The sequence below is a fragment of the Callithrix jacchus genome, chromosome 3 (assembly GCF_049354715.1).
Source record: "Callithrix jacchus isolate 240 chromosome 3, calJac240_pri, whole genome shotgun sequence".
Lineage (NCBI taxonomy): Eukaryota > Metazoa > Chordata > Mammalia > Primates > Cebidae > Callithrix > Callithrix jacchus.
The window spans coordinates 38,164,410-38,187,069 of record NC_133504.1 but is presented as its reverse complement, the minus strand read 5'-3'; the positions used below and the strand labels follow the sequence as shown (position 1 = coordinate 38,187,069).

The 22,660-nt window shown below is 39.2% G+C and overlaps 1 protein-coding gene across 4 annotated transcripts in view; it reads right to left on the bottom strand.

Moving 5' to 3' along the window:
* Positions 1 to 22,647, bottom strand: part of GASK1B (golgi associated kinase 1B) — a 50,762-nt gene extending 28,115 nt beyond the window's left edge. The window contains exons 1-3 of one of the 4 annotated variants that reach the window (XM_035292799.3): positions 22,609 to 22,647; positions 20,758 to 21,879; positions 5,082 to 5,296 (exon numbers count right to left, since the gene is read on the bottom strand). In XM_035292799.3, the coding sequence (XP_035148690.3) occupies positions 5,082 to 5,296; positions 20,758 to 21,655 (1,113 nt within the window). In that variant the 5' untranslated portion in view covers positions 21,656 to 21,879; positions 22,609 to 22,647. Of the gene's footprint in view, positions 1 to 5,081; positions 5,297 to 20,757; positions 21,937 to 22,608 lie in introns of all 4 variants that reach the window. The other 3 variants (XM_035292798.3, XM_002745288.6, XM_008992544.5) reach the window with 3 other exon arrangements.
* Between the last annotated feature and the right edge of the window lie 13 nt (positions 22,648 to 22,660).

The following is a 22,660-nucleotide window of genomic DNA, read 5'->3' as shown; positions in this document are numbered from 1 at the left end:
GAGGCAGAACTTGATGACTGCTGACCACCTCCTTGCAAAGTCAAATATTCTACTCCCCAGTTCAGTCCTTGCTGATGTCTCTCTACCACTAACATCAGAGATCCTTTTCTCCTTCGTCAAAGTTCCTATTTCGTAGACTGTGACTCTCTACTAAACTGGTTTTCTTCCTACATTTTTGTCCCTTTCCAATTTCTTCCTCCTACTCACACTCACACACACACACACAAAAATGAACTAACAAAAGGAGAATGCTTAGCAAATGTCCTAAGGCCATTCCAAATTTCCACAAGATACTAGTTAGCAATCCAACAACAGAAACTTTCACAATAATCAGAATGAGGAGGTGGAGAAAAGTACTGAGATATTTATCAAAGGGAGAAAACAGTCATAAGAAAAACGTATAAGATGACTGGAGTCACACAATTACATAGATGATGATATTTATTATTTTCTTTTCTTAATTTTTTATTTTTTACTGCATTTTAGGTTCTGGGGTACATGTAAAGAACATGAAGAATTGTTGCATAGCTACATACATGGCAATGTGGTTTGCTGCCTCCATCCCCCAGTCACGTATATCTGGCATTTCTCCCCATGTTATCCCTCCCCAACTCCCTACCCCTCACTGTCCCTCCTCTAGTCTCCCCCGACAGACCTCAGTGTGTGATGCTCCCCTCCCTGTGTCCATGTGATCTCATTGTTCAACAACCACCTATGAGTGAGTACATGTGGTGTCTGATTTTCTGTTATTGTGTCAGTTTGCTGAGAATGATGGTTTCCAGGTTCATCCATGTCCCTACATTATTATTTTCTAATGTAGACTCTTCATTTAAAAAGCTGCAATAAATTTAATTGTAAAGAAAATAAGGAAAATAAGTTACATGGCCAAGTGACCATTGAAACACAGTGTGGAATGTTGGAAAGAAGACACTTTTACCATCAACGGATCCAAACAAATCCCAGCTCCAGCCTTCAGTGGTTGTAAGAACTTGAGTGAGATACTTAACCTCACCAAACCTCAGTTTACTCACCTCCAAAATGGGGTAAGACAATATTCCTCATAGCTCAATAAATGGTAGCCATGATGTGTATGATTACTGCAGGATTATGTAAACCAAAATTAAATTCCAAGCCCCCCAAACAACTGAATTAATCTCTAAGCCAAAGACATTCTACAACCAATACCACAGCAATGCAAAAGATCATTCATACTATGAACACATTTACATGCACAAACTAGAAAACCTAGAGGAGAAGAACAAATTCCTGGAAATATGCAACCTCCTAGATTAAACCAGGAAGAAACAGAAACTCTTAACAGATCAATAACAAGCAGCAGGATTGAAAAGGTAATTGTAATGGTTAATATTGAATGTCTACTTGATTGGATTGAAAGATGTAAATATTTCAATATATTTACATATATAAATAGTAAGGTGTGTCTATGAGGGTGTTGCCAAAGAGATTAGCATTTGAGTAAGTGGACTGGGAGAGGCAGACCCACCCTCAATCTGGGTGGGCAATATCTAATCAGCTGCCAGCACAGCTAGAATAAAGCAAGCAGAAAAGGTGGAAGGAGCTGACTTGCTGAGTCTTCCAGCCTTCACCTTTCTCCCATGCTGGATGGTTCCTGCCATCAAATATCAGACTCCAAGATCTTCAGCTTTCTGACTCTTAGACTTACACCAGTGATTTGCCAGGGTCTTTCAGGCCTTTCACCACAGACTAAAGGCTGCACTGTCAGCTTCCCTACTTTGGAGATTTGGGGACTTACTGGCTTCCTTGCTCCTCAGCTTGCAGACAGCTTATTGTGGGACTTCCCCTTGTTATTGTGTGAGTCAATACTCCTTAATAAATTCCCCTTCATATACACATCTATTCTATTTGTTCTATTAGTTCTGTACCTCTAGAGAACCCTAAGTAATACAGTAATTTTAAAATTGCCAACAACAACAAAAAAAAAGTCCAGGACGGGATAGATTCACTGTTGAACTCTACCAGACATTCAAAGAAGAATTGGGACCAATCCTGTGACACTATTCCACTATTAATATAGGGAAAGAAGGAATCATCCCTACATCTTTCTATGAAACCAGTATCACCCCAATAGCAAAACCAGAAAAGGAGGCAACAGGAAAAAGAGGAAACTACAGACTAATATCCCTGGTCAACAAAGATGCAAAAATCCTCAGCAAAATACTAGCTAATCCAATCCAGCATATCAAAAAGATAATTCACCATGATCAAGTGGTTTCATACCAGGGATACAGGGATGATTTGATATATGCAAGCACATCAATAAATGTGATACACCACATAAACAGAATTAAAAACAAAACCACATGATCATCTCAACAGATACAGAAAAATCATTTGACAAAATCTGGCTTCCATTTACAATTAAACTCCCAGCAAAATTGGAATAGAAGGGACATACCTTAAGAGAATAAAAGCCATCTATGACAAACCTACAGCCAACATTATACTGAACAGGGAGAAGTTAAAAGCATTCCCCCTGAAAACTGGAACAAGACAAGGATCCCACTTTCCCCACTTCTATCCAACATAGTACGAGAAGTCTTAGCCAGAGGATTTAGAAAAGAGAAAGAAATAAAGTACATCCAAATCAGTAAACAGGAAGTCAAACTGTCACCGTTCACTGATTATATGATTTTATACCTAGAAAACCCTAAAGACTTCTCCAAAAAACTTCTAGAATGGACAAATAAATTCAGTAAAGCTTCAGGATACAAAATTAATGTACACAAATCAGCAGCTCTGCTATACACCAACAGTGACCAAGCTGAGAATCAAATCAGAAACTTAACCTCTTTTACAATAGCTGCAAAAAAATAAAAATAAAATAATTAGGAATATACTTAACCAATGAGGTAAAAGATCTCTACAAGGAAAGCTACAAAACACTGCTGAAAGAAATCATAAGTGGCCGGGCACAGTGGCTCAAGCCTGTAATCCCAGCACTTTGGGAGGCCGAGGCGAGTGGATCACGAGGTCAACAGATCGAGACCATCCTGGTCAACATGATGAAACCCCATCTCTACTACAAATACAAAAAGTTAGCTGGGCATGGTGGCACGTGCCTGTAATCCCAGCTACTCAGGAGGCTGAGGCAGGAGAATTGCCTGAACCCAGGAGGCGAACGTTGCGGTGAGCCGAGATCGCGCCATTGCACTCCAGCCTGGGAAACAAGAGCAAAACTCCGTCTCAAAAAAAAAAAAAAAAAAAAGAAATCATAAGTAACACAAACCAATAGAAACACATCCCATGCATATTCGGATGAGTAGAATGAAACTGTATCCTCATTTCCTATCGTATACAAAAATAACTCAAGATGGATGAAAGACTTAAATCTAAAACCTGAAACCATAAAAATTCCAAAAGATATCATCAGAAAAACCTTTCTAGACAACAGCTTAGGCAAAGACTGCATGATCAAGAACCCAAAAGCAAATTGCAACAACAACAAAAAAAGATAAATAGATGGAACTTAATTAAACAAAAAAGCTTCTGCATAGCAAAAGAAATAATCAGCAGAGTAAACAGACAACCCACAGAGTGGGAGAACATCTTTGCAAACTGTGCACCCGACAAAGGACTAATATCCAGACCCTACAAGGAACTCAAACAAATCAGGAAGAAAGAAAAACAAAAAATCCCATCAAAACGTGGGCTAAGGACAGAGAATTCTCAGAAGATATACAAACATATGAAAAAATGTTCAATATCATTATTGTTAATAACCAGGGAAATGCAAGTCAAAACCACAAAACAATACCACCTTACTCCTGAAAGAGTGGCCATAATCAAAAAATAATAGACATTGACCTGGATATGGCGAAAAGGGAACACTTTTGCCTTGCTAATGGGAGTGTAAACTAGTACAACCACTATGGAAAACAGTGTGGAGGTTCCTTAAAGAACTAAAAGTAGATCCACCATCTGATCCAGCAATCCCACTACTGGCTATCTACCCAGAGGAAAAGAAGTCATTATACAAAAAGCCACTTGCACACACATGTTTATAGCAGCATAATTTGCAGCTGTAAAAATATGAACCATGCCCATCAATCAAGTGGATGATAAAGTGTGATATAAATATATATATATCATAAAATACTACTCACCCATAAAAAAAAGGTATGAAATAATGGCATTTGCAGCAACCTGGATGGAATTGAAGACCATTATTCTAAGTGAAGTAACTCGGGAATGGAAAACCTAACATCATATGTTCTCACGCATAAGTGGAAGCTAAGCTAGGAGGATGCAAAGGCATAAGAATGCTACAATGGACTTTGGAGCCTCAGGAGAAAGAATGGGAGGAGAGTGAACGGTAAAAGACTACACATTGGGTACAGTGTACACTGCTCAGTTGATGGATACACCAAAATCTCAGAAATCACCACTAGAGAATGTACCCATGTAACAAAATACCACCTGTCCCCACAAAACCTATTAAAAAATTTTTTAATAAAAATTAGAAAATAAAAGTAAACCTGAAACACTACTTCAAGCCATGCTGGGAATGGGTGGTTGGGCATGCCTCCTTATATCTTCCTCCCTTTGGAATTCAGGCACAGTTGACCGGCATTAACATTAAAACAGAACTTAAGACCGGCAAAACAGACTCTGTAGCAACAAGATACCAACATGACAGACAGTGGGTTCTAAAAGAAATCTAATTATTTTACCCCAAAATGTATTTCCTTGACATATTTTGAAATGGCCCTGCAAAGCTGTCACTTATGGGGAAAATCTACATTTTGTAGAGAATGCCCTTCCTTTTCCAGATCTATTTCCTGGTCTAGGAGAGATTTAGAGTCTGGCACCTCTTTAAGTCCAATAGAAACATTTATGATCTATTCTCTCTGGAGCCTGCTACCTGGAGGCTTCATCTGCATTTGGCCATTATGGCTAAAACCACAATTACTTTTGGACCAACCTAATAGATGTTATCACCAGCTTTATAAAAACTCCAGGCACTGAACAATCCTTAGTGTCAGGCCAATATATCTCAGCACCAGTATTAGATAACTGTTTGCTTGATTTGATAAACTTACCTGTAACAAAAAATCAAAGAGTGCCATCTTGGACCACTCATGATGATGTATTTCAGTACAACCCGATTCAGGTTTGGGTACTCGGCCATTCTGCCAGCACTTTTGCTTCAGCAACTGCTGATAAGTTCCCCAGGTGAGCTTAACAGAAGAATGGGTGTCATTACTTGCTGGAGATAAAGATGCATCCCAGAGAATGACGGGGCATGGGCGGCCATCTGTGGAATCAGAAAAACAAACACACTTTGAGCACACTATTGATGCAGTGTGTGCCTTTGAGCAGGTCATCCACTCTTTCACAGTCTCACTATCAGCTATCAAATGTGAGGGTATGATTCGACAATATTTGATGGTCCCTTTGTCTTCTGATGTCTTAATACTTTCATACCTCAGTGCTTCCTGTTCTAAGTTTTATAAAGCAGAAAGTTATTGTTAGACGATGAAAAAATATTTTTAACAAGATACTTGATAGATGTGGCAGGAATAGTATACTAAGCACCAGTAACAACGTCCTATGGTTAATGTGGTTTTATTCCACATCTAAAAGCAGCCACCACAAAACGGGAAAGAATCCAGACATTTATAATTGTCTATTCAACGTCTGAGTGGAGCTGCTCTTTATTTGTAATAACAACTGTCTGATTTTCTGAGGCCACATTATGATGTCAGGAAGAAAAAGAATTTTTAGAAGTCGCAAATTTAAAAGTGAAATTGTATGGTTCACACCAATCACTGTAATTTCCAAAGAAGAAAAAAAAAGAGGCAAGAGGTTTTTTCTTTTCTGATAGAAACTGTGCAAGCACAACAGTGCTCTTGGTAAGGGATCATTTATTCACACATATCCTCAACAAAGTGCATTTAAGCAAATGTCAGTTCCTCAACTGCATGTGCATAAGTGATTTTTTTTTAATCTGTCACTCAATTTGTTTTGTCTCACTCTTGGAGGTTTAGAAATGCTATTTCTTTCATTGCTAAACTGTATAAAGAATATGGGCCCCAGTGAAATAATCATAAACAAGGAAGACCATGATTCAGACACATTAAACAACACTTCAACCTTAAAACCAGTAACATCACTTCCAAGCTTCCATTTCTGCCCAATAAAGTCACAAAGAGATGGTACTGAGCAGCTTTGCTTATAACTCAAAAATCAGAATGATGCACTTGATAAAAACAACTAAATTACGAAGATCCAATAAAGCCCAGTTAACTCATCCTTAACAGGCCTGAACAACAGAGACCTCTGAAATTACAGCTGGAATGTTCAGACATGTTACAGGAATTCTTAAAACCTCTCCTAAATAGCCTCAGATGTTCTCAGTCTACAACGTTACAGTCTACTGGAAACTTTATTTTGCCACCTTACTGTCTTGCCATCTTGTAGAATTTTTATCTCCAGTCTTTAACACAGGAAACAGTCCTCTTCTCTAACCACTCATGAGTTTGGTGTTACACTAACCTTCGTGGTTTTAATAACATTCACTTAAATCATTCTAATCGCTTGCATTCCAGTTCTGCTCAAAGAAAAATCTTTCTCACTTTAGCCTTGCAGTGTAGGCCAGGGTATGTGGAAAGTCTTTTGGATTATGGAAAATATGCCGCAATCATTGCTGCAAAACTAGGAGAAGAATAGAGAAAGAAATGTGAGCCATACAAAAGAACTCCATTTGTAGCCTTCTCTCTCTCCTTCCAGTTTCTTTTTACCTTAGTAAATGATTTCAGGTTCCTGGGACCTAATTATCTTCTTAGATATAAGTAATTTTAAATGTGTATATTCCGAATACTATGCCAATGTATTTTAAAAGAATGAATTCCAGGTAAAAGTAGTCCATCTTACGGTGGAAGACAGCACTGGGCCACTATAACCAAATACGAATAGAAAACACATGTGCAGTCTCCAAAGATGTGTACTTCACGCGTCTAAAAATAAACACCAAGAAGCTCTATCAGTGTCTTTGAACCAAAGTTATACACATACAAAAAGCACTTTGCACGCTGAGGGATAGAAAGCATTCAAAGGGAGGTGAAACCTAACAGTGAACTTCAATACAAATTAATACACAAGTCAGATGGGCAGCAGTTTCCTCAGCAATTCATACAATGCCTTTGGAGAAATATGGAAGTGATCTACATAAACAAATCAAAACCTGCTGGGCTGTTTTTCTTCCCTTAGAAACATTATTTCTTACTGTAAAACTAAAGGTAAACCCATTCATTTTATGAAATATAGAAAAACATAAAAATGTATAGCTAAGAAAATAAAAATCACCTATAACCTCATCTCCCAGTAGTTGGTTCTGTTATTTGTACATTTACCTCCAGTATTTTTCTAACCCTTTCTTTCTCACCTGATTAGGTAAATTACTTTTAGAATTTTTCTTTTAAAGAGTATAACTTACGGTTAGAGCTCTGACTCTGGAATCCAACAGAATTCTGGTCACATTATATCCTAGCTTTGTAACGTTAGAGAAGTTATGTAACCTTTTTAAACCTTGTTTTTCTCATCTGTAAAATGGGAGCAATAATGTACCTTGTTAGGAAGAAATGAGATTGTGCATCTAAAATTCCCAGCATGGTACCTAACATAAACGCATGCCCCAGAAAGGTTTTCTCTGATGACTACTACACATATGTTACATAATCACATCATTCATCAGGCTCCAACTGACCTTTACCGTTTCTTGAGCATTTATTGTGCAGTAAGCACTGTTCTAGAAACTGAAGCTACATACATAATAGATACATCATTAGATAAATGTGAAGCTTTTTGCTTTTGTGGAGCTTCCATTTCTACCAGGAGAAAGAGGCAAAACTTATGCAAAGAAAAAAAGCTATTTGGGATCATCTTATATGTAGATTTGTCATAATTATTTCACTAAATATTATAAGTATTTCTTTTATTATTTTTAAATTGTACCACTTTAAGTGTAATGCAATAATCTAGCCCAGTGATCAGCAAATTTTATAAAAGGCAGACAGTAAATATTTTAGGCTTTGAGGGCCTAAAATACCACAATGATTCAACTATGCAACAGTTCAACTCCGTTGTAGCACAAAAGTAGTCATGGACAATGTATAAACAAGTGGTCATAACTATTCCATTAATATTTTATTATGTATGCAAAACCTGAAATTTCATATGAGTCTCTCAAGGTCATAGCAATATTACTAATACTTTGATTTTTTTAGTCATTTAAAATTATAGAGACCACTTTTAGTTCACAAAAATAAAAAGAGGCAGTGAGCCATTTCTGGCCCACAGGGTATACATTAACCCCTAATTTAGTTTATGAGTATACTGTACGTCAGTCACCATTTCTCTATTTTAGATCATCAAATTTTTGGAATGATACATTTTCTATACTAATCATTAAAAACCCATTCTCAAACTGCCAAAGAAAGTGTTCAGCTGATAAGCATACTTGGTTTTCAATTAATAGCCTATGTTTTTCTCCCTATCCATCCATTTTCCCTCAGCAAAATATTTTGAATGCCAACTATCGCACAAAGACATTCTTTCCTGCCCTGCTGGAAATCAGTGTGCCTTCGGAAAGGGGATTTCCATAGAACAAGAAGAAAGCATGGTGAGCAGTAAGACTTAGACTGAGTCACAGAGGGCTGTGGTTCCTTTCCACATACAGGCCTTCTTGCTATGGATACGTGTGTGTGGCCCTTGCAGGTAATAATAGTAGTCCGTATAATTCCAGATCTCAGAGCAATGAGTACTACTCTGAGGAGAATTCCACTTTTTTTAAACATATGGCTTTTGAAAGAATTAAATGAACCTTGATGGATTTGAAGAGATGACAGAAAAATCACCTCTGAAAACAGGAAACTGGTTAAAGCAACTTACCCTGAAGTGTTTCAGAGATGAGAAGCATTCATCTCTCCACATTCAGGTTTGTCAAAATGATGCAGTACTGGACTCTCTAGAGAAATCTCAATAGTGAAGAGATAAAATTCTGTCCCAGTGGTGAGAAAGCGGGTTTTAAAAGATATGTGGGTGTTCATGTGAATTAAAGGTTATATAGCTGTCCTAAAAAATGAGACTCACCAGGAAAGCTTCTTTTTTTCTGAAATCTGAATATTTCCCCTGAATTCTGATGCTCTGCTAAGTCATTTTGTATTCAAAAGCGCAAAGAAGACATTCTACTGAGAAGATGAACATGAAAATTCACTTAGAAAGGGTGCTTTACACAATCTTCTTTGTCTAGATTTATTTTAAATGCCCTTCACTTTAAGCACCGGCTGAGTGGCTTTGTGGAACTATAGGTGAATGCTAAGCATGTTGGGTGGGGCTGTGAATGTCTGTATGCATTTGTCACTGAGCAAAAATAAGAAAAAAAAAGTCTTGGGCTCTGAAATCAAAAGTTCTTTCTCTTGCACGGGCCATGTTCCAAGACTCTTTGTGAACAAGGTAAAAAGGAAGTCACAGTTCAGCTCAGAGTCCTTCAATAAAAACAACTCTACAATACCCATTGAGGGAAAGAAAGGCCAGTCAATCTTGAGTGGCATCTTTGTTATAGGAAACAAATTCTGCTGGGCTCCATCGCAACTGTCAACAATGCATTGAAGGAAAACTTTAATGCAATAAGAAATAAACCTCCATAAGGTTTTCATGATTTTTTAAAACAGTAGGTGAGGAGGTAGGAGTCAGCAGATTCCATACACATAGATTTTATATGGTCAAAGAAGTCCTGGACCTAGGGACTTATCCTAAAGCAACTTAAAACCACGGTAAGATATGACTTCACCCCTGCTAGAAGGGCTATCATCAAAAAGACAAAAGATTACAAGTGTTGGTGAGGGTGTGAAGAAAAGGGAAGCCTTAGCACTGCTGCTCGGAATGTGCATTAATACAGCCATGATGGAAAACAGTATGAAAATTTCTCAGGAAACTAAAAATAGAATTACCATACTATCCAGTAATCCTATTTCTGGATATCTATCCAAAGAAGTTGAATCTCTATGCTGAAGAGCTTTCTGCCTTCTATGTTCACTGCAGCACTATTTTTTTTTTTTTTTTTTTTTTTGAGACAGAGTCTCACTCTGCTGCCCAGGCTGGAGTGCAGTGGTGTGATCTTGGCTCACTGCAACCTCCACCTCCAGGGTTCAAGTGATTCTCCTGCCTCAGCCTCCCAAATAGCTTGGACTACAGGCATGCAACACCACACCCAGTTAATTTTTGTATGTTTAGTACAGATGGGGATTCATCATGCTGGACACGATGGTCTCCATCTCTTGACCTTATGATCCCCCTGCCTCAGCCTCCGAAAGTGCTGGGATTACACGCAGCACTATTAATAATAGCCAATATATGGAAGCAACCTAGGTGTTCATCATCAGAAAATGGTTACGGAAAGTGTGTTATGTGACATATACACAATGACATACTCTTATTCAACTTTAAAAAAAAATTAACCTAAAAAAATTGTGAATACTATTATTCATAACTTTAAAAACGGAGAAATCCTGTCATTTGTGACAACACGGATGAACCTGGATGACACTATTTTAAACAAAATGATCCAGGCACAGAAAGACAAACACTTACTGCATGACCTCATTTATATGTGGAATCTAAAAAAGTTGAACTCAAAAGTAGAGAGTAGAATGGTGGCTAGCAGAGTCTGGGAAAGGGGGTTAGATGGGAAACAGTGTTGATCGAGAGGTAGAAAGTTTCACTTAACAGGAGGGATAAGTTTTAGTGATCTATTGCACAGAATGGTGACTGTAATAAATAAAATACATTGTAGATATCAAAATCACTAAAAAATATATTTACAATGTTTTACCACAAAAAATAAATGATGATCCTATGAAGGAGCCTAAAAAAATAAATTAATTTCAATTTAAATTTTAAAAAATGTAAGGTGATGGATTTTTAAATTAGCCTAATTTAATAATTCCACATTGTAAACATATATCAAAACATCACATTGTGCCCATAAATTATTACTTAAAATTAAGTTAAATAAAATAAGAAATAGGTCTCTGAGTGATTCAGAATACATTTCATATATTTATTTATCTAACTGTCTTTTATTTCATAGCTTGTTTTCTCTAGGCCGAGCAGAGTTGAAATAATCTCCATACTTCCTCAGGAGTTATCTAAGTGTGAAGTCAAGGAAGCAGGAGAGGCAGATGTCTTGTGACTTCATTCATCACCAACTACCTAAACAATCTAAATTGCCAGTTCTCCTGTGAAAACAAAGCATTCTTCTTTGTTCTGACTAATGGGCAGGAACTTCTGCTTTCTAGGGCTGCCCTGGACTTCTGGTGTATGAATGGAAACTCCGACACTCTTCCTGTCTCAATGTTCCATTTTAAAAAACAGGAATCAAAATTGACTCCAGAGGGTGGTGATGATGTGGTCACGTGCCAGCCTCTACGATCACATTTTGCAGATGAAGTCTTGGTCACATCAGGGTGACTCAGTCCTCAGCAATCTAGCATTTGTTAGTCCAGTTAAAGGAGCCATGAATTCCCGACCTGAATGACCTTCTTAATTCTTACAGTGAGAAGCCCATGACGTTACTCACCTTCTTCAAACCCTTCAGTGACTGCCTACTTTCTTAAAGATAAAGTCCATGCTCCACACATGATATAAAACACACTTACTCTGCACTTACCACAGCTTAACTCACATCGTGCCCCCAAACACTAATCTGTTGTTTTTCAGAACTATTTGCAATTTCCTGAACACACTCTGCTTTCACACGTTTTCATAGTCTATTCTCTCTATATTTTCTGCACCCATCCCATCTCTCACACAACCCACAGTGACTTTTAAGAACCAGTCTGGCATTACCTCTTCCAAAAGTATTTATAATTTCCCTACTCAACCCCCTACATACACATTCTAGGCTAAATTCTCCCTCTCTGTGCCTACAGGGCTTCCTAAAAATACCTCAATTGACGTTATCATACGCTTTTTGTAAGGTAGGTTTGCTTAACTGTCTCCTGCCTTCTAATCTGAGAGCTCTGAGGAACAGAGACTACTTCTTCGTCCTCTGGATCTCCAACTTTTTTTTTTTTTTTTTTTGAGAAGAAGTTTCACTCTTGCTGAAACCTGCACCTCCTGGGTTGAAGCAATTCTCCTGTCTCAGCCTCCTGAGTAGTTGGGATTACAGGCATGTGCCACCACACCCAGCTAATTTTGTATTTTTAGTAGAGAAGGGGTTTCTCCATATTGGTCAGGCTTGTCTCAAACACCTGACTTCAGGTGATCTGCCCACCTCAGCCTCCCAAAGTGGTAGGATTACAGACATGGGCCACTGCGCCTGGTCCTAGATCTCCAACTTTTGATTCAATGTTTAGAGGAAAGGAAGCACTGGAAACCTCGGAATGCATTTTTCAGAATCCCCCAATGTTCACGTATAGCTGTTAGAGCCTAAGGAATGGTCCATGGACCCAGAATACAAAATTTATCTGGGGTGACATCCTGGTAAGCTATAATTTCACTGTCTTCACTCTACGTGAATTGGGAAGGATTAGAGAAAAACTTGAGAAATAGAGCCAGGGATGCAGAGGTTTTAATGCCCTCATTCTGTCCAGCTTGTGCTCAACTATCTGCTTCCATGCATCTCTAATACACTGGGACGATGAAAATGGGGGTGGTGGAACACTACTGCCTCTCTTTTTCTGACCCCAGATCACTATCATGAGAAGGGGAACAGTGAGGCATCATGGTTACATTCAGGAATCAGACGATAAGGCAACGGGAAAAGTCGGTTAGAATCTGGATGTATGATTAGCTGGGAAAGCCCAAGGCTGCAGTCATTGGAGGCTCACACGTGATGTGAAGGGACAGCGGGAGGCAGTAAGGCACAGCTCTGAGGAATGAGGCTAGAAGTTCTCCTGACCCATGTCTATATCCCAGCCCTACTGCATGCTACCCATGGGCTTTCAGGGGACATTTGTTATTCTTTCAGCCTCAGTTTCCCCTCAGAAAATTGGTACAAGAACCTCCTATGTATGGGACTGTTGTGGCATTTAATAAGATAATGAAGGTAAACTGCCTAGCACTCCACAAATAAGAGATCTTGTTATTATCCACTATAAGCTCCAAGGTTTTTCTTTAAATGAAAATTTTCGATATCCATTTATTCTACTCAAGTAAACATCCATCTAGATAAAGCAACTAAGAAAATCTAAAGAAAAAAAACACAAAGACCTACATCCACTTAGAGATGGTATGAAAAAGTGTTAGCTTGGCATGGTGGCTCATACCTATAATCCCAGCACTTTAGGAAGCCAAGATGGGCGGATCATGAGGTCAGGAGTTTCAGACCAGACTGGCTAACATAGTGAAACCCCGTCTCTACTAAAAATAAAAAAAGGAGCCGGGCATGGTGACAGGCACTTGTAATCCCAGCTACTCGGGAGGCTGAGGCTAGAGAATTGCTTGAAACCAGAGGTGGAGGTTGCAGTGAGCCAAGATTGCACCACTGCACTCCAACCTGGGTGACAGAGCAAGACTCCATCTCGGGTAAAAAAAGAGTGTCAAGCAATGTTATATTTCATACATATTGACTCACTTAATTCTCATGACAACTCTAAGGTTATCATTGTTTTTATTATCATCATCCCTATTATACTCATAAAATGTAAAGTACAAAAAGATTAAGTAACTTATCCCATGTCATGTAGCTAGCAAGTGGCAGAATCAGGATTCACTTGCAAGGAGTCTACATTGCCTGTCCACACCTCCAAACACAAAGCTATTTGAATTACAAACTGTACCCCTTTTCCCTAGTACCTAGGACAGTGCCTCACACGTAAAAATGCCATTGAATTGAATTGACTACAAACAAATTGGACTGAACCTGTAATAATTCTTCTTAAACTTAAGCAGGAAGAACTGTTTAGATCCCCTGCACCTGTGTGGTCCTTACATTAACTCAGAGACAGCAGCAGATTCACTCCCACTGAAGAAACCACGGCCTTGTTTGGGGAGGTGCTCTGTCAATCCTCACATCAGTGGCAGTAAGATTTCCTTCAGAACACTGAACTTACACATGGCCCTCTACTGTCAGCTCCAAGACAGCAGGGATTCCTGACTGTTTTATTCACTGATGCAGCCCCAATGACTAGACTATTGGCTAGCACATAGCAGGTGCTCAATAAATACGTGTTAAAGGAAGAAAAGATAAATGTGATCCTATAGAAGACAATAGATTGCATGGAGTTAAGGCACATGCATCTCTTACACTGAGAGTACTGTGGCAACCATTCATGGCCCCTTTTATCCCAGCCATGTGTGGGACCAAGGGACAAATTACAGAAGCACAGCAGAGAAGGTTGCCTGGTTCCCCGTTTGCCTATGAAGTTATGTAGTGAGCAAACAAGAGGACACTGGAGTACAGCGCTGCTTAGAACTGAGGCTCAGTAAACTTTTGTTCGCTGATGAATGAATGTATTAAGCTGACCAGCTCAATTTGATTCATAAGGAAATAGACTTAAGGCTTTTCTGAGGAAGAACACAATATACTTTCAAGACAACTTTTAAAACAATAAAACCTGATTATATACTCTTAAATAAATATTTTCAGAAAGTTTGCCTATATGTCAAAGATTTCTAGGATGTGGAATCCAGTATGTTTCCAAGTTGTGGGGACATCTGTGTTATTCTCCACATTCCCTGCAAAATGACTCTGTCCTTACCTGAGAGCCTGAAACAGTATGAAATTCAAAGCTGCCATCCCTCTGCCTTGGCAACTACACATTCACCCAGAACTCACAATGCTGTTTGCATAGACTTGAAAAGAGGGTGCAAAATACACAATATATTTCTCCTACTTTATAATACGAACAGGCAATACAAGTTGGAAAACAGTGAGCAACTTGGGATCTACAGTGAATTTAAATGGAAGTTTGTTGGGTGCCTGCAGTTTGTCATCTAAGCAGCCTTGACATACAGAATTCCTGGAACTAGGCTACCTTAATTCAGTCTGACAGCTCTGTGGCAATAAAGCAGCATCCTAAAAATGAAGCATACATAATGCATTTTCCATGCTGGGCATGAAAAATAGTACAATGCTTAAATGCTACCAAAATGGTGTCCCTTGAGATTCATTCACATTACTGTGCAGACTACAGGAGAAGCTCTGGCAAAGCTGCTAAATCAAAGATCACAGAAAGGTGCTGGCTTTTCTCTTTTTTTATTCTCTTGATTTTTATATGGACGTAGTCTGCTTTGTCTAATCCTAGATAAATACTTAAGGATATTTTCAGTTTTTTAATTATCAAAATGTATCAGCACCATAGAGTATCTGATGACTTTTATAATAATTTGAGACTCTTGCAAGGACAACTTGGCAGAAAACAAATGTGTTCAGTCACATTGATACACATGCGATTGTTTATGGTAAACAAGAAAATCTGGTAAGCACTGGGACCCTGGCTTGCATTAAAAAATCTTGTAGCAGTGTTCACAATGATACATTAATACTGCACTTGAGTAAAAATATTATCAATGTTAGATTATTGAATTGAAAAAAGAAATTAAATAGAAATGTTGGCATAGTGGCAAAATCAGAAACCATCATGCTAAAATTTGCACATTTTGACATTATCCTATAATTGTATTAAGTTATATTTGAGAGGTAGTGCAGGTTAACAGAAGCAACATGAGGAAACTTCAGCATCAGAGACAGAATTGGGCACAATTTCAATTTCATTGCTCACTAGTAGGTGACTTCGGGCAAATTTTATAAGCTCACTGAGTCTCAGGAATCCTCTATTTAAAATAAGAGTATTATTTGCAGTGTAAAATTGTTAGGTGGTATAATAGACAGCACACATCAAATACAGTATAAGTGCCATCTGATGCATAGCACTAGATGCTTTAACACAATTGAAAAATATTTCATTATTACACACAAATATTTTAAGGCCCTTTGATGCTGTATTTTCATTCATTTTAAGACTTCCTACACAAATACATGTAGGATGAAAATCTGCTCCAGTAAGAACTGCTGGATCTTATACTGTAGCACACTGCTGGCTCTGCCTGCTTAATTACTTCCTTGCCCTTCCTCAAGTGCACTCTTCTTACTTTCTAGCAAATCTTGGAGCACAACCTGTCAGAAAATAGTCTGTTAAAAAGTACAATACCAGTAAGTCCACTAATTTCATACATCTTTTTGTATTCAAGAAGAATCATCTAGAACCCATCGATCACACAATCAAGATCTTGTCCCAGACTAAACTGAGCTAGCTGATTGGATCACCCACACCAGTTTTACCAATTTAGAAAAATCCTAAAGATAAGCTTTATAATTGGAACTCTTTGTCTTTTGACTGAATCAACAGAGAGCTTTATCGGAAAGGCTGGGGCAAGCAGATCACTCGAATCACAGCATTTGATTCCTTTTTACGTCTCCCTTTGCATGTCATATATCCATTTTATAATTACTTTGGGCATCAATTTCCCTACTGTTAAATGTTTTTCACAGAGTCCCCAGGGTCTATATGAATTTGTATGAGGATTTAATGAAATAATGCAAGCACAGTACTTAGAACAGAGCCTGATATATATACATATAGATAGATATAGATATAGATATAGATGATATAGATAGATTAGATATAGATATAGATATAGATCCAGGAAAATTCAATAACTCTTAGCTATGGTTAATGTTGCTTTGTCTCCTTGTGAGAAAAAAATAGCTCTATCTGTGCATTAGTGTGTAAGTCATCTATTTCATTACACTAAATAACTAAATTTCCTAGGAGGATGTGGTGATAAAGAAGATGCACCTTAGGGCCCCTTAAAGGATTTGTTGAGGGAAGCAGATTTATGAAAAGAGAAACGACTTGGAAGTTAGAAGACAAAAATTTCTGCTGGATAACTAACTCATTACATGACCTTGAGCAATCTTCTTGCCTTTCTTTCATCTTTAAATTGAGGTTAAAAAAAGTCTTCTGCATAAAATTCTTTAAAAAAATAGCAAAGACAACTCAGATATCTAAATTCAACTTGCAATACAGACTAACCACTTTCTTAGTGCCAGTTACAAATTTCTTTTTGTAAACATTAATCAGGCCGGGCGCGGAGGCTCAAACCTGTAATCCCAGCACTTTGGGAGGCTGAGGCGGGTGGATCACGAGGTCAAGAGATCGAGACCATCCTGGTCAACACGGTGAAACCCTGTCTCTACTAAAAATACAAAAAATTAGCTGGGCACGGTAGTGCATGCCTGTAATCCCAACTACTCAGGAGGCTGAGGCGGGAGAATTGCTTGAACCCAGGAGGCGGAGGTTATGGTGAGCCGAGATCGCATCATTGCACTCCAGCCTGGGTAACAAGAGCGAAACTCTGTCTCAAAAAAAAAAAAAAAAATTAATCAAAGGTCAGAACAGAAACAACATTTAGGGCAGATTACTTACAGTCTTTGCTGGCTCCTCACTCTCTCAAATATTAAAAGATCTACTCCTAGACCAAGCCAGATCATCAGAGAAATATATACCTAAATTAAATCTATTATTCCTCCTGCAGAAAACTCATTAACAAATTACCCTAGAGTGTGAGGCCGACATACTATATTGATGGTCCTCACAAGAATAAGCCCTCGAAACCTTTTATTTGCATTGTAAGGAGGCTGCCAAAAACATTTTTCATTACCTCCGCAACGAATTCTTTAAGAGATCCTCCAGGAGAAAGCCCAGCCTGGACTAAAGACTAAAAATGTTATTATGTGTCCTAAATATTAGAAGCTGGTGGTTTCCAGTATAGATTTATGTTTAGAATCCAAGGAACTAGCAACAGATGCATTCCTGCATTCCTTCAAAATATCTATTGGGTATCTACTATGGGCCAGACTCTTTACTAGGATCCAGAAACGCAATTCTAAAGAAAACAGGAAGTGTCTTTGCGTTCACAGACCCAGAGAGTAGTAAGGAGGAACAGATGATTAAAGAAATGATTATAATGCAAATATGTATTATATAATGTAATGATACAGAGCAAGCTGAAAAAAGATGCTGGGTAGCTAGATAAATCTGTTGCCTCCCTCGGTGGGCCAAGAGGCTCAAATAAAGCCAAGCTTTGACCAACAGAATAAAAGGGGCCAAGAAGAAAGCTACACACTTCTGTGGAAATCAGGGAAGAGTGACATAGAGAGGAAAAGACTAGAAATGGGAGGGTGGGTAGAGATACTGAGAACCTAACATTGTCTATACCATGACCGGAAGTGTTCTATTTATGTACTTTGCATCACTATAACAGTCTGCTTGAGTAGAATTATATTGTGTAGAGTATGTGTAACTACATGGAAATGATTTCATGAGTTCCTGAAGACACTGTCCTGACTTTGTGACTCTAAATGACTAAGTAGACGAAGGTATCAAAGAGACTATGTTGTTTGGGATGTAATCTTGGGGATTTAATTCATTAAATTGAGTCATATTAGTATATCCTATCATTCGTTTCTTTCCATTACCACTCCCATATGAACGGAGAGAGAACTGTCCAGGCTCTATTGAGATTATAAACCCCTCCTTCAAATTGAATTTTTATTCTCAAAGATGCTGGAAATTCAGAGCAAAGAATTAAATATCTAAGAGAAATTGTGATTACAAAAGTTTAATTGAGCAGTTTTAGTCATAGTCCTAGCACATAAGGAAATAATATATGAGACTTGGAGGTTATGTGAGGAATTCAATGAACTTGGTACCTCGTGTACTTGGTATAATAATAATAATAACCAATATTTATTGAAGGTTTATCTTGTGCCAAACACTGGTTCTAAGTGTTTTCCATGTATTAACTAACAACAGTCTCATGTGGTAGGCATTATTGTCATTTTACAGCTGAGGAAACTGAGGCATAAAGAAAAATGGTAATATTTCCAAGGCATATGGTTGGTAAGGTCAAACCTAGTTAGTCCAACTTGAGGGCCCGGGCTCTTAGCTGCTACTGTATTCTCCAAACTTCCATCAAAGAGCATCTAAAGGAAGCTCAAAAGACTATCAGAGAGCCCTGCCTCAGGATGTACCCAGGAGTTCATCTTCTCTTCTCTGGGCCTTTATGACATGAAAATAAATGGCAATACAGCATAACAAGGGGATCCTGTGCCCTACTCTGCCCAGAACAGCTGCTGTGTGCTCGTTGTCCCGATGCCCACCAGCATCTCCTTTCACCCACAGAGTTCCAGTTTGGATAATAAGTTACATATTCATATAAGTCCAGTGGCTAAGAAGTTATGTTCTGAAGTTTGCTGGGCCTACGGTTAAAACCCAGCTTTGCCACTTACTAGGTGTAGAGTTGAGGACAATTACTTTGCCTCAATAAGCCTCAATTTTCTCATCTACTAAATGGAAATAATAATAGTCCCTACCTCATAGCATTGTTATGAGAACTCTAGGAGCCAACACACATGGATCAATTTGTATAATCCTTAGCAATTTGTGGGCACCGAATAAAAATTCATTTTTATCAACATTAGACTAAATGTTTGAGAGGGTTTCTTACATTGGCATAATTGTGGTGGACTGCTTTGTAAACTTGAAACATCAAAGCATACCTATGAATCTGGAGCACCTAGACAAGAATCACTATCTGTAAGGAATGTCCGATTTTTCTAAGTAAATCACTGGTACTTCAAGAAGTATCCATTCTAAAATGAAATTACAATGCTAAAGCCATTAGAAATGCAGTTTGGGTCTCAGCCACTCCCAGAGGTTTTAATCCATTCAATTCTAGGCTCCTTGGGAACCTCACTGAAATGCTAAATTTCATGGTAACATGGAGAAAGTAAGTATCCTTTGAGCTTATAATCTCTTAGGGGTACGTTTTAGCCACTTGGGCCAGTCTAGATTCAAAGTAGTAAGTTCTGGCATCATTCTGCATTCAAACACAAGCCACTGATTCACTGTACTTTGTATTCAAACCCTGGAATAGCTTTAATATTCAGAGAATATCCTTTATAGGGCGTGGGCATGACCACAGACCAACCTTTTTGCTGGCAATTGCAGTAACTGGCTACATGTGTTAGAACCTGCCAAAATGTCTGTCACCCAAGAAGAAAGACTCTTGAAAGAAAGGCTCAATGGACCATCACGATGGACTTGATAAAACCACACAGCTAGTTAGTATACATACTGAACAAATCACCTATTTTTGCCTCATTCTTTTTATTTTTTAAATAAAGGGGTTAAATCCATTGGAAAAACAAAAAGCAAGGGGTTGAACCTAACATGGTCTGGCTCTGTGCCTCTTAAGAAGATCCCATCTGCTCCAGAAAAATAACCTGCTTCCCCCTTACTTTTAAAAACTCCTACTTCCTCCCATAGTAACCTATTTAATAGTATGCCTGACAGCAAGTTCTTTGCCTCCAGCCTAGCTTCCTCTCCTCATCATGTAAACTGCCATTGGCTTTAATTGGATTTAATAAGCCACTGGGAAGTGCAGCAGAGGGAAATGGAGAGCAAAGAGTATACAGTATGGGCTTACTCTTGCATGTCCAATACAGCATTTCCCTGGAACTCTCATATCCTCCCAGGCTGGGAAAATACAGAATGCCAAGCGCATGGAAAGAAAGGCTGCTGCTGCTGCTGTCCAAATGTGAACCGTGGGTGGAGAAAAATCATTTAGAAAAAGAGATTGAGGGAAAAGAGAAAATGAACCCGAATCCCCAACAGCTGCAAATAACGAAGCACGTGAATCTGTTACCTTGGATGAACTCTGCTTTCCTGCTCACAGACGGCAGGGTTCTGTTGAGTCCCAGGATCCTGTCTAGGTGGAAGGCAAACACCTCACTCATGTCCAAGGGCTGCTTGAGAAGCCCACAGGGGCTAGGGCCGCAGCGGGGCACAGCACCAGGTGCACCCCCCTCCAGCACCAGCAAGCGGGCACCGCTCTTAGAGGACACCGGCCGGAGCCCTGCCACTGCGCTGTCCGCCAAGAGTCGCATTCTTTGGATGTCATCTTTGCTCAGCCAGGAGGGGGCGCTCTCGCTGTAGATCCTAATGTTGCTCTCCCTGGCCTTGGGCTGCAGGAAGTCTGGACCCCCCGCTCGCACTCCTGGACCCCGCACCAACCTCCAGGGTCGCTCTCCAATCTTGGCCAGGTTTCCTCCCTGAGCATACCCAGGTGCTCCAGCATCAGCTTCCTGCGCCTGAAGGGATGGTCCGACCAAAGCCTCCAGCCCTGGGGCAGCCGATGCCACTGCGTGCTTTTTCCTGCGCTTGGGCTTCACGGTGCCGCGAATATTGGCAGGCTTGCTGCGCTTGGAGCGTAGGGTAATGTACACCACATTGGGCTGCAGGGTGGTCCCATTACCCTGGAACTCAGGAGGGGCCAGGGTACCATCCAGAGGTATCTCAGGGAAGGGTGCCTCGGTGGTGTGGCGACTGCGATGTGGCCCCTTCTCGGCCGCCTGTCCGTGCTGGAGAGAGGCCCTCCCCACCTGGCTCACCAGGAAGCCCAGGTAGATGGCGCAGGCAGTGCCCAGCAGAAGGTTTCTCCGGGTCCTTGGACGCCGGCTGCTCCAGAGTTTACGCACCCGCGGGAGGCACAGGGAGCAGATGAACCAGTTTATGAGCTGCCCTGGCTTGTCTGGACGGGTCATTTCTCTGCTGCATCAACATGTTGAACGGAGTTTAAAGTCTGCAGTTGGCTCCTGCTATTGTGATGCATGGTTTCCTGACTTCAGCTGTCGCGTCCGCTTCGGGATCTAAGTGGTCTCCAGTGGGTAGAAGTGGAAGGAAAGGATTGATGATGAAGCTGAGAATGTTTCTGACACAACAAACCTTTTAAACTATCAGCCTCCCCAAGGAGAAATGTAGCTTGCTTCTGGGAATGAATGGATACAGAGTTAACTGAGTCACAATCTCAAGCATTTCAGTTCCTCTACAAAAGTACAGAAAAAAAGTAATCATTTCCTTTCATAAATATCACCACTAAATGTTTTCAAAATTAAAATTTAAAAACATAGAAACAAGATAGATGTATAGATTTGATAGTCACTTTAAAGTAGTGAAAACAAGCTACAAAAATCCAAGAGTATTTTATAACTTGTACCTAGAGTCTTTAAGCTGATTCTGAAGCAAAAGCTTTAAAATGTGACAAACCTAGGCTTTTCCTTTGAAATTCAGAAATAACTTAAGACAAGTAATAGATGATTTTTAAAACCCTATAACTATACTATATTTATTTTTAAAGTCCTGAATTAACTAAGTACAAGCACCTAGTATTAACAATAAAATTTAGAAACATATTCTCTTAATCTAATGGTACAATTTTTTCTTTATTAATACGTTCCATTAGCTTACATTATTAGCATAATACGAAGCCATAAATGGCCATATATCTTGGAAGCAGTTACATTTATTCTATCGGGGTGTAACACACACACACACACATTACACACACACCCCACACAACACACCCCACACAACACAAATCTGACTGCTTTTTATTTCTTTTCTTTCCACCGAAGTCAGCTGAAAGAAAATAAAAGCATCTCTAGTTCTGTTTTTTCACTATTAAAAAGAAAAAGAAGAAACTCATAAGCAACCTTACTTACACAGCTGGCCCCATGCTTGGCTCCAAGAAGAATGTAATCCCTGACTCT